The sequence below is a fragment of the Urocitellus parryii genome, chromosome 6, assembly GCF_045843805.1.
Source record: "Urocitellus parryii isolate mUroPar1 chromosome 6, mUroPar1.hap1, whole genome shotgun sequence".
Classification (NCBI taxonomy): Eukaryota; Metazoa; Chordata; class Mammalia; order Rodentia; family Sciuridae; genus Urocitellus; species Urocitellus parryii.
Window position 1 is genome coordinate 130382443 of NC_135536.1, and position 13118 is coordinate 130395560.

The following is a 13118-nucleotide window of genomic DNA, read 5'->3' on the forward strand; positions in this document are numbered from 1 at the left end:
TTTTTTATTACATATGTATCTGTTCCTGAATAATACATAGTACTTACATGATCTTATTGATATAAATGGTCTGAGCTTGTTTCTTTTTCAAATTCATTACACTTGTGAGACTGAACAAAGTTGATAATTTATATACAACATAAATATTATGTATTTTTGCTAATGTATAATATTCCATTTCATGACTACATCATAATTTACTTAACTGTTCTTCTGTCAACGGATATTTAGTTATTTCTTTTTATTTCCCCTCTCATAAATGGTGCCACTATTAACTTCTTTATACACTTCTCCTTATTTAAGAGCAAGACTTGATTTCTCTAAGATATATCACTTAGATATTAAATTGTTGCATTTGGGGTTCATGTATTCCTCAAAATGGGTATATTTAATTTATATCAACACTTCCTACCTACAACACAGGATACTGCCTGTTTTAACATTTTTGTCATTCTAATGGTTATGAAAGAAAATCTCATTTGATTTAAAAATGTACTTCCTTGATTAATTCACATCTAATGTGTCTGCCACATAAGCTGACATCATGTTTCAGATCATTCTAGAAACATGCTTCTCCATCCAACATTACCTTCCTCTAAACTATACACTTAATCTTGACATGAAGACATATCAAGTCTTCATAATTACTTGCCACTACTCAAATTCATATTTATATTTATCATTCAAAAGTTATCTTCCCCAAACAAACCTCATAGTCTTTAATTAAATATACTGGGCATGGTGGCACACACCTGTGATCCCAGCTGCTCTGAAGCCAGGAGGGTCTCAAGTTCAAAGCCAGCCTCAGCAATCGTGAGGAGCTAAGCAACTCAAGTCAGACCCTGTCTCTAAGTAAAATGCAAAACAGGGCTGGGGATATAGCTCAGTGGTTGAATGCCCCTGAGTTCAATCCCGAGTACCACCCTCCAAAATAAATAAATAAATAAATAAATAAATAAATAAATACCTTTATTTTTGGAAAACAAATTAAAAACTTTAATTTTTAAAATTTTAATAAACATCCTCATGCTAAGTCTTTTTGTATGATGTTAAATATTCCTTCAAATTAATTCCTAGAGACAATACTTCTGGGTCAAAGGATATGATTATTTTTCAGCTATAAGTTTATTTAAAATCCTTGATACGCAATGCCAAATTGCACTCCAAAATGATTGTATCAATTTATAGGTATAAAAGAATGTATTTTTGACCTTCCTTAATATCCTTTTGACAATCAGTTGATTGTTTGTTGGAGAAAATCAAATATGACCTTATCAACAAGAAGGCTACTGTGTGAACCATCCTGGACATCTTCCCAACCTTCATTAAACCATTTACAAAAGTCATATTATTTCCCCTTTCTGGTATGTGCTATAAATACCAAGCCCGAATGTCTCACTATTAGGCTCCTGAACCTGACCTTTGTTTGGCCCATTACTGCCCATTCTTTCCTGCTTCCTATATCTGACACTTGACCTGCTAGTGCCTTACTAATTTCACTAAATTTGAGGCTCTGATCTTCCTGGACTGCCCAGTATTGGCATGATAATTATGTTAATAATTAAAATTCAACTCACAAGTATGTTCTCAATATATCTTTAGAATAAAATATGCTCATTATTACATGCATGTCCTAAATACAATTATTCAGTTTTTAACTACTGTACTTAAAATAGACTTAGGCTAAAACCACAGATAGAATTGAAGAAAGGAGTCTATCAGCTGAGTGTACAGGAAATGGCTCTATGGGAATGTGAGCCTGCCCTCACTCTTGAGAGAGGCCTGAGAGAAGATGGTCTCAGTGGCATTTCCTCTAAGCTTGCCCCTAGAGATGCCTCAAACTGTCTTAGAATAGCCTGTAGTCCTTTCTCGCCAGCATTTCACTCAGGCCAACTTCATATTTCCTTGTCTGTGTAACGCTTGCTGGACTCTAAATTCCCACTTTGTTCCAGAGCCTGTGATCCAACTTACTCTAATAACCATCTAATGATTCGCTGGCAAGTGCTCACTGTGGCTTCTCTACACGTTTACTATTTTTCACAATCTCATTCTGTCCCAAACCTTCCTTACCCTCACCCGATGCCCATGTTTTCTACATTGTTGAGTTGGGAACTATTTATCTTCTATCATTAATCATTTAATTTCTCACCATATCTTTCATATTGCCCCCTTCACTCCCTCTTTCTCATTCTCACAAGTAAGTATAATCAACTCTAGTAAATACACACAACACCTGACCCCAACTATTTCTTCAAATATTAGCTCCTTTAACTGACAAACTTCAGCAAAGGAAAAAAAAAAGTACTTCAATTACCTCTTTCTTTTATCTCTCCTGATGATTTGGCCTCTACTTAGTGTCACTTAAGATTAAGATATGTGCTGGGTGCAGTGGTGCATGCTCATAATCCCAGTGGCTAAGGAAGCTGAGATAGGAAAATATACAAAATCAAAGCCAGCCTCATCAAAAGCAAGGCACTAAGCAACTCAGTGAGACCCTGTCTCTAAAATAAATACAAAATAGGGCTGGGGATGTGGCTCAGTGGTTGAGAGCCCCTGAGTTCAATCCCTAATAACCTCCCACAAAAAAAGATCAAGAAAGGAAGGACTCAGGTTGTGGTTCAATGGTACAGTGCTTGACTAACATGTGTAAGGCACTGGGTTTGATCCTCAGCACCAAATAAATAAATAACTATATAGTATTAAGAAAAGAATATACTCTTTGGAGATGGATGAGAAAAAACTCTCATCAAATAATTCTTTGATGTCATGTAATGTTTAGAATGGAAATTAGCTTATTAATGGACAGTCAGTTCTTAAGCTATGAAGCTATCTATTCAAAAGAAATTATGTAGTCACACCAATTACCTCAGTCAGTAAAAATGAGAATCAACAGGCACACTTAATCTATGTAATAAGGATTTTATCAAACACATGCTAACAATCCAATCTGAAGTGATTCAGAAGGGAGATTCACTTTCCTACAATCTGCTTCAAAGGCTAAAGGGATTAGTACCTTCTCTGAAGTTCACTGGTTATAAAGTGATGACTTAGAGTAATATAATAATGCAATGACAAAGAGAATATTAGATATTTGAGTAAAGAAATTCAAAGTCATACCGAAGATTCAAGCTATAAGTATTTTCATTTGAAAAAGAAACAAATGAACCAACTCTTTCAAATAAAGAAATGTAGAGCAATCTACAGTAAGGAGGAAGTAAGATTTAATAAAGATGCTACAAAAATGAATGTACTAAAAAGCGTGAAATATATGGGATTTTTTTTTTTTTTTTTTTTTTTTTTGGTATAAGGGTTGAACCCAGGGTGTTTAGCCACAGAGCCACATTCCCAGCCCTTTCTTATGTTTCTTTTTTTGAGAGTGGTCTCACTAAGTTGCTAAGGGCCTCAAGAAATTGTTGAGGCTGGCCTGGAACTTGTGATTCTCGTGTCTCAGTCTCCCTGGCCACTATGATTACAAGCATGCACCACCATAACCAGAGAGGAATTGATTCTTGAAGTGTAGAAAGAAAGACACAATATTAAAAACCATCAGTACAACTGATCAAGAGAAAAGGAAACAGAAATAATATAGAAATAAAAAAGGTTAGATAGCCACAGATAAATAAGTAGATAGATAACATCCCAACTTCCTTAGTATACATTATTAAAAGATCATGAAAAGTTCCATAATATTTCTAAGGTTCTATTTTTATATCTGTAAAATGTATCTATCTTATTTGTTAGGGAGTGAATAAAATAACCACTCCTAATTATTTAGTATAGTTTTAGCAGACAGTAAACATTAATAGATGTTAAATGTTGATGTCATTATTATAATCTCTAAGTAGCAGTCTCCATGCAAATAAACCACATAATTCAACAGTATTATCTATTAGAGTATGAAGTACTGATGTAAGGAACAGGAAAAAAATAGACTGAAAGGGACAATAACAATTAGGAACATTATTTAATCATAATGTTGATAACCAACCAAATATAGTTGGTTTCATGGATATGAATAAAAAATTTTAAGCCATTTAAACCATTTCATAGAAAAGAACAAAAGCATCCTCTGATGCATTTAATCTAACACTGACATCCAAACTCAACAAATATAAAATAAATATACACAAAAATTACAGACCAGGCAAATTTACAAATATAAGCATTTCATATAACTAAAGGTTGAGCCAAAAATTCAAAATCTGAAACTTTTTGAGTACTGACAAGATGCCAAGCAGAAAATGCCACGTTACCTCAAATGTCAGGTCCTAATCCAAACACAGCCACAAAAAATCTCATCAAATTACCTTCAAGCTATATGTATAAGGTATATATGACACATAAATGAGTTTTGTGTTTAGACCTGGGTCCCATCTCAAAGATACCACATTGTGAATATTCCAAACTCGCCCCCCCCTCAAAAAAATCCTCATTCTAACATTTACCTTATGCCAAGCATTATGAGCATTATGAACAAGAGACACTCAACCTACAGCAATCAACTAAATTTACTGCTCTATTACCATGCCTGAAATGCAGTTTATCTGAGGAATACAAAATCATTTTCGTATTAGGAAATGCATTACTATGATTCATAGAATAACTGGGTCAGAATAGAAAAAACATATGTATCACCATATGCAAAAGGCCAACTGATAAAATCTCAATATTTATTCACATTTAAGGAATTAACCTAGCAAATGGAAATAGGAAGATGCATTTCTTTTTTCATTACAAAGACTATGCAGTTCACGTGTCAGGGTACTCACATTTATAGAAATTCCTGACATAAGAAATAAAACAAAAATTATTATTGTATCACTAACATAATTCTGGAAATTACAGCAAATGCAATTAAACAAAGACAAGTAAATTATAATTATTCAGAGAAGGGATTGTCCTAAGAGAAAAATGTATAGGTTACAAAACCATATTGAGTGGAAGATTTTCCAAAGGTACACTCATACATTTTTGGTGCACTCTGGAAAGCAGCATGGAGATTCCTCAGAAAACTGGGAATGGAACCACCATTCCAGTTATCCCACTCCTTGGTATATACCCAAAGGACTTAAAATCATCATACTACAGTCACACAGACACATGAATTTTTATAGCAGCTCAATTCACAATAGCTAAACTGTGGAACCAACTTTGGTATCCTTCAACAGATGAATGGATAAAGAAAATGTGGTATACATACACAATAGAATATTACTCATTACATAAAAAAACGACTTTATGACTTTTGCTGGTAAATGGATGGATCTAGAGACTATCATGCTATGTGAAATAAGCCAATCTCAAAAAACCAAAGGATGAATGTTCTCTCTGCTTTCCAGATGCTAACACACAATGGGCGGGGGGTGGAGAGTTCACTGCATTAAATGAAGGGAAGGGAGGGGGGATGGAAAGGAATCAGACATAACTTTCCTATGTTCATATGTGAATATACATTCTCATATATATATGCATACATATACATATACATATACATACATACATACACACACACACACACACACACACACACACACACACACATATGAATTTTGCCACCAGTGAAACTCATAAGAACGGGATCCTAATTAGAAAAAATTATATTCCATGTATGTGCAATATGTCAAAATATACTCTTACTCTCATGTATATCTTAAAAAATTAAATTAAAACAAGAAAGTAAGGTTTTTTTCAAATAAAAACACTATGTTAATGAACTGTATTCTTAAAAATGACTAAGATGATAAATTTTATATTATGTGTACTTTACCACAATTAAAACACACACACACACACACACACACACACACACACACACACACACGGATGGGTGGTTATCTCTATAGTTAAAGATATTTAACTTATACAAATAAGTTTATCTGTAGTTTCAAATGGACCTGTATTGAGCTAAATCCCCAAAAATTGTTTTAATAAAAAAACTTAAAGTACTAATCATATATGAGAGCTACTACATTAAAATGAAGAAAACAAACTTATAATAAAGAAATCAGGTAAGAAAACACAAGCATACAGAATTGGAAATAAAAAACACACAGTATTCCAGCTTGAAATAATTGAACATTTTATGTATCTAGCCCAGCTGGTTTTACCAGTGAACTGCTCAAAACTTTCAAAGAAAAGACAATTTTCATACTACATAAAATTTATTTGGAGTTGCCCTATCTAGCATGGTTGTCACTAACCATAACTAGTTACTGAATGTTTGAAATGAACTAGTGTAATTGATAAAATAAATATTAATGTTATTTCTGTTCAATCTAGTTAGATTTAAATAACTGAATATAGCTAGTGGCTAACAATTGAACAGTGCAGCTATAGAGGGTGGAAAAGATGAAAGCTTCACATTTTGATAAGTTTATGATGCCAAGAAAACAACAGCCAATTTTATTTATCCTACAAAAACATCTGGATATAAAGCTTTTAAGTTAATCTAATAGGTGTGAAAAAATATGCAATGATCAAGAGCTGGAGTTTTTCCTCTAGGAATGGAATGGCATCATAATAACCAGGAAATATAACTCATGACATTAGTTATAGCAATTAAATATAATTCATGATATTAGTTATAGCAAGGAGAAAAAGTCTGAGAACATATCAATATAATTCAGTATGTACTCAATTTTTTTTGTTTTAAAGAATACTTTTATAAGGATGGTGCAGTTATGCACACCTGTAATCCCAGCCACTTGGGTGGGCTGAGGCAGGAGGATCACGAATTCAAAGCCAGCCTTAGCCATGGCGAGGCACTAAGCAACTCAGTGAGACCCTGTCTCTAAATAAAATATAAAATATGGCTGGGGATGTGGCTCAGTGGTTGACTGCCTGAGTTTAATCCCCGGTACCAAAACCAAAAAAAAAAAAAAAAAAAAAACTTTCCTAGCATGATAAAATAAGAAATATCAAGAGTCAATAAACATCATCTAATCTGAAACTAAAACACTAGGAACATTGCCATTAAGGTCAGGAAGGAACTAGACAGAACAATAGCTATTACTACAGATATTATTTATCACATTCTTATAAGCAACATGAAAATAAAAAGAAATATGACATAATTATTTGATAAAAGAATAAAATCACTGTTATCTGTAAAAGGAAAACCATTAAAATCTGTTGCAACTATTAAAACTAACAAGTGACTAGTCAAGCTGTTAGCTTTTAATCAATAAAATAGATTCACCACAAGTGGACATGTTAATAATAATATATTTAAAAGAAATTCTCTAGTAAGTAAATTTAAAGTATTGCAAAATTACCACAAAGTCTTTAGGGCCACATATTGCTGAGACTTCCCTTGAAATAAATTAAATCAAATTTGGTTAAACCCTTCAAAGGTTTCTTACTCGGAGGTTATCCCACATGACTAAGGATTCTGTCTCAACCTACACAAACTTCATTCAATCCACAGTGATTACTGACACTGACTTCCTATGGCTCAACAACCATCCATGGCAAAACTAAATCCAGTTCAGAAAAAAGGATAACTAATATTTATTATTTTCTTCATGCTGTGAAAAGGAGTATCATGTTTCCTCTCAGAGTACACCCCTGAACTTTTAGAAGTTTAACCATATGAAAGAAATCTAAAAGAGTATATGAAAAGGCTAAAGATTTGGAATTCTAATTCAATTTCCTCTCACACTTTAATAAGAGCCTGTAGCAAACATTTATTTTTAGAAACATTTTTGGTATGGTACTGAACAAAAGGCTATTGTGTATTAAACATAGTAAGGTCTCTCTGGTCCCATCTATACCAACTTTACAAACATCAGGTTGGAATTAAATGATTTTAAACTTTAAATCAACAATTTCCAGACCACAAAACCTATTCCATACTTATCAGTACATATTAAGTTCTTTAAGTGAGTTATAGCTGAGTTAGAATGTGAAATCTGCATTTTCAGGTGCCAATAAAAGAACTTTCTTTTAGACTTTGGATACATAATGCCGAATTGTCCAAGAATGCCATATAATGTTTTCATTTCCTTTTCCAACAAAAATTTTTTCATCTGCACTTGATAAATTTCCTGACTATATCATTCCTAATGAAAAACATATGGGTATCAATCATATTACTCTACTATTTTCTTATTAAATAGGAATTCTGACTTTTTCTCTAAGTTAACAAAGTAAAAAAGATAGTTCAGAACCACTATGAACATCTCTGTCTTAATTTATGGTATGTGTTCTGCAATAGACCTTCTAAAATGCAAAAGGAGATAAAAAATTATCTATGATTAGTAGTGTGGTGCTTTTAAAACATGTCCACAAATTCTTGGACATGTTTCCCATCAAAAGGTAGAGTTAGTTCCCTCCCTTTGAATATGGGCCAGTCTCAGTGACTCACTTCTAATAAACAGAATGTGGCAGAAGTATAGCTGAAGGCTGTGGAGGCTAGGTCATAAAAGGTGACATAGCTTCCTCCTGGCTCCCCTGATTGGATGTTCACCCATACAACCCAGTCACCATGCTGTAACAAAGCCAAGCAGCCATATGGAAAGGCCTCAATTCCACTCCCAACCAAGGTCCCTGCCAAAAACCAGCATCAATTGCAGACATTTGAGTGAAAGACTCTTCATAAGATTCTAACCTTCAGAAGCTTTGAGCTATCTCAAAAGATACCACTGGAATAAAAACAAGCTGTCCCTACCAAACTTCAAATTGCAGATGTACGAAAAATAAAAATCATCTTTATTTTAAGCCACTAGATTTTTATCATGCAGCAAAAGTAACTGGAACATGTAGATTATTCTGGCCAAAGTCTACCATCTTATCCTTTCCATTTCAGATTTACCTGAGAAGATAAACCCTTCTGAAACAAACAAACTATGCTGACAGATGGGGTCTCAGTTAACTCACCCTAGCAACCTGCTGGCTTGAACCCCAGCATTCATCACCCTTGACTGCCAGATAGCCTTCTCTTGTGCTCTTTACTTCTCACCTCTTAACACCATACTCCACAGCCTCCTCTTTTATCCTGTCTTAAACTTACTGCTTACTTTGAAAAGCTGCTTTTATTAAACACCCTGGCTTATGAAACTGTTGCTACTGCTAACACATGTTCCACATGTTTAATCAATGAACAAGTGAAATCTGCCTGAAAAAGTTATTCTATGAATCTAAGACTGGAAACTAATTCACGATGTTTTGATGGAGCCATTCAAATGGGTTATGAGTCCAATCAAATAGCCATATCAAAATATTTGTTCCTCCTTCAAAGGACACCAGAAGAGGGAATATCCTAATAACTAAAATAATTTAAGAAACACAACCCTGAAAAGTTAAATGTTCAGAAGGGACCTTGGAGATAGTATAGTTTAGCATTTGTTTTTAGCCATTGAGATACTGACATAACCCAGGGAAGGTTTTTATGATGTAAATACTAAGAATTTTTATCTTATTCCATTCTCACTGGGATGTCAACCTGCCATAATATAATGGCAATTTTAAAGTTCAATTTTGTTAGTATTTCATAAAGTTCTGTTAGTATTTTTTAGCTTTGGCAATAAAATATGTTCCATGCAATCTTATTTAATGTTTTGTCCTTAAAGTTTAGGATAAACGACATAACAGTTATGATAAATACAATAAACGTATCCCTAGGAATCCATAAATACTATTCTTAGAAAAAAAAATTTAATGTGGCTATTTTACTTCTACCATAAGAAATGTTAGCAGCCATTGCCTTTGTCTGAATCATCTGGGAAAACTGATGCGAATGACACCCAGCAGGTTTGCACAATTGGTCTGAGGTCATATAACCAGTTCATTGCAAAACTATGACCAGAAGTTTGGTACACTCATACCTTCTATCTAGATACATAGGAGGCTCACTAAGGATTGGATCAGTAGAAGGAAAATAATTACCGTATGTCTCAATTCAAAAGGAAAGTCAAAGCCGCTAGCTGCGTTTTAACTCCTTCAATGTGACACTCACAGTCCTTCTATTGGACTATCTTTCTTATTAATGTAAAGAAACAAAATAATGGAAGGGCCTAAGGTGACCATGGGGGGAATGTGGCTGACAGTGTGGACTGGCTATCTGAAAGCCATCTACAACCCCAACATTCCTTATATTAACTACCAAGGGTATAAGGGTCAAACGCTCAATCTTGGCCCTCCCTTACAGTTATTAGAGGTAACAATATGCAAAATTACAAAAATGAGAATATATATAGAAGTCCTATAGAGGGTATTTCTTCTCAAATAAAAACATTAATCCTGTGGAAGGGTCTAGACCCTTGTGCCCTCTTCTCCTGAAGAGTATGGATATGACTGTTGGAGACACAAGACCCATCTTGTTTCCATGGGTATAAAAGCCATGTGCTGAGGTTTGTAACAGGCAGAGAGAAGGAACCTGGCTCTCCAATTACACAGGTCAGCCATCACAGGGCCCTGGACTGTCTATCCTTGGGCTTCCTATTGAGTGAATTTTAAGACTATACATTCATTTTGTAGTTACCTGTAGCTAAATACAATCCCAAGTCTTACAGGATAAAACCTGGCTTTTCGTTCTCAACCCACTTTATTCCCAAGTGGTTTGTCCATCTGGCTTAGTCTTATACCGGTGAATTTGGGAAACAAATGTTTACGCACCTTCAACTTCACCTTAGCTCATGCCACAACCCCATAGTTTCTTAAAAGATAAATAAGAGAGTGAGGTATATAACTATTGTCTCTAAGAAGAAAGGAACAAGATGGTAGTCGGTCTCCCTGTAGCAGATGGCAGAGCCAATGCTGCCTGGAGTGATGACAGAGAAATGGTTTCTATCCCTGTAGCGGAACACTTAACCTCAATCCTGGACAGTATCTAGATAACCAAAAACCAGAAAGAAAAAAACTATGCCACATTCCTAACCTCGACTTGGGAAAAAACATAAATCCAGTGCCTTAATTAGAGGAGATACAACAAAAATTATCCACTTGACAGAGTTTCTTTTATTTCACTTGAGCATCATGTTGGAGATTCTCCATGTCATGTTCCATGTAAGTCAGAAACAAAGGGTACTGAGTCTAAGCAATACAATAATTCTCAGGAAGGCTTGTGAACAGAATCAGGGTGCTTTCTATTCTTCTTTCACTGTTCCTTCTGATAAAGTTGATTGTGCCAAGTCATAGTTTTACCAATTGTAAAGTTCAGTGGTATTTTCCCAAGAGGCAGAGAAGAATAGGTAACATTGAGAAGCTGGGAATTTTACTAGTTGCATGCCAAAAAGTTAATTTAAAAATAAAGAAAAGAATGTTTCTCTACAGGGGAGTGCAAAAATGCTTGGCAAATTTCTTGGATTAAGGTTCACAAAATCCAGACAAACCAGCTGCCATTCTGGACCAATAGCCTAGACCTTCACTCTACAAATTAAAAGAAAATTAGTAATCCAATCCATACCTCTATAGCTGAGGGTGACCATAAGGGTTCAGAATATAAAAGTACAATAAGATACAGCATTCCATAGAATTCCCGGGGTCCAATGATGATCCAAGAGGAATCTCTTAATCCGAGGCTTTAGAGTTGTGCTACATAGAAAATTCTACATAGGAAGGACTTAAGTCAAGCAAGTAATAAACATAAAGGAAATAAGGAATGATATTTATCGAAAAAACTGATACCTACTAACTACTATAAATAAAGCAATCTATACTCAAGGAGGATAAAAAAAAAAAACACTGGGAAAAAAGCAATGAGTTTAAATAGACCTTTACATCAGAACAGTTTTCAAAATTTTGAAATCAAACCTGTAGAACCAGAACTGTCTTAGTTATCTAGACTGACTTTATTGAGTAGAAATTCCCCCTCTTGCACCCAAATAAATGGAACCCTAGCTTAGGATACAGACTATTACATGTCTGTTATAGCAAGCAACTGATTCACATGCTGGTTACTCAAATAATATTGTACATGTTTGTTATAGCAAGCCACTGATTCATAGGCTGGTTATTCAAATGACACTAAGTTAAAGACACCAGAAAAAAAAATTAACTAAAAAAAAAAAAAAACAGTTATTTCCTTCAAAAATTTCCCTAAATATTTAGTGACATGTTAAGTAATTTCTCAAAAAGGCGTACATATAAAACAGTTTCCCCCTACCTAGCACATTTCCTGGAGGTACCTCCTCTAGATCTTCCAGTTCCCTGCCCATCAGAAGATACAGGTTTTCCAGTGTACAGCACGCCATGTGAGGGACTGGGGGGAGGTCATCTGGTGGGGCTGAGAAGCCTAATGGTACCTAGGTAAAATTAAAAAAAAAAATGATCAAAGGTAAGTTAGGAGGCATATGAAAGAATTAACTGGCATCTGTAATTCTTTCTATTCATCAATAAGATACGGCATAGCCACCACAATCACCTTTCATGTAAACCAAAAACATGCAAATTTGAAATTATATGATAAGAAATGTCTCACTTCATTGCATAAAATTTGAAGTACTAAAACTTCTCCAATATTAAAAAACTGCCCAGATTCCCACTTGATTGTAGGCTTCAAGGCTAAGAACATAAATTCTGTTGTAACTGGTAGCAGATTCTTGCTGCTGGTATTGTGGCAAACCATGCCATGCACTGGTGGTGGTGACTACTCTACTATTGTTTCAACACTCATTATTACTACAATAATTTAAATTATTTTAATCTTATGATAATGTTCTTCAAGTATTCAACAAAGGCTGGTGCTAGTGCCTAGTAACACATGAAAATAACTAATAAAAGTATCATAGAAAAAATCTAAACAATTGCCATATCATATGCTATGTTGTTAATCTTGAAGAGAGCATGCGGTGAAATATTAGGAACACTGATGAAAAGACATAGCACACACACACAGCAAAATTATGCTGCAAGAATAACAGATTTATGAGCTCTCCTATATTATGTTTATTCTTAAAGAGAAACTATTTTAAATGATTCAAGGTTTGAGTTGTGTGAAGTCTTCAGAGATACATCCTCCACATGAATGAAAGCACCTTGGAAGTTTTTAAATCAAAACCCAACACATCTTTGGTATTCACAGGCCCAAGGTTCTTTGCTAGTTATAAGAAGTGGGAAAAAAGTCTCAGATACAACATATACAAAGGTAACTAACATTACAAGCTTAGAGTGACACAAAA

At 34.4% G+C, this 13118-nt stretch overlaps 1 protein-coding gene across 3 annotated transcripts in view; it reads right to left on the reverse strand.

The window, feature by feature from the left end:
* Window positions 1-13118, reverse strand: part of Efl1 (elongation factor like GTPase 1) — a 136723-nt gene that overhangs the window by 65736 nt on the left and 57869 nt on the right. For all 3 annotated transcript variants that reach the window (XM_026388182.2, XM_026388183.2, XM_026388181.2), the window contains one exon: window positions 12104-12242. In XM_026388182.2, coding sequence (XP_026243967.2) covers window positions 12104-12242 — 139 coding nt within the window. The remainder of the gene's footprint in view (window positions 1-12103; window positions 12243-13118) is intronic.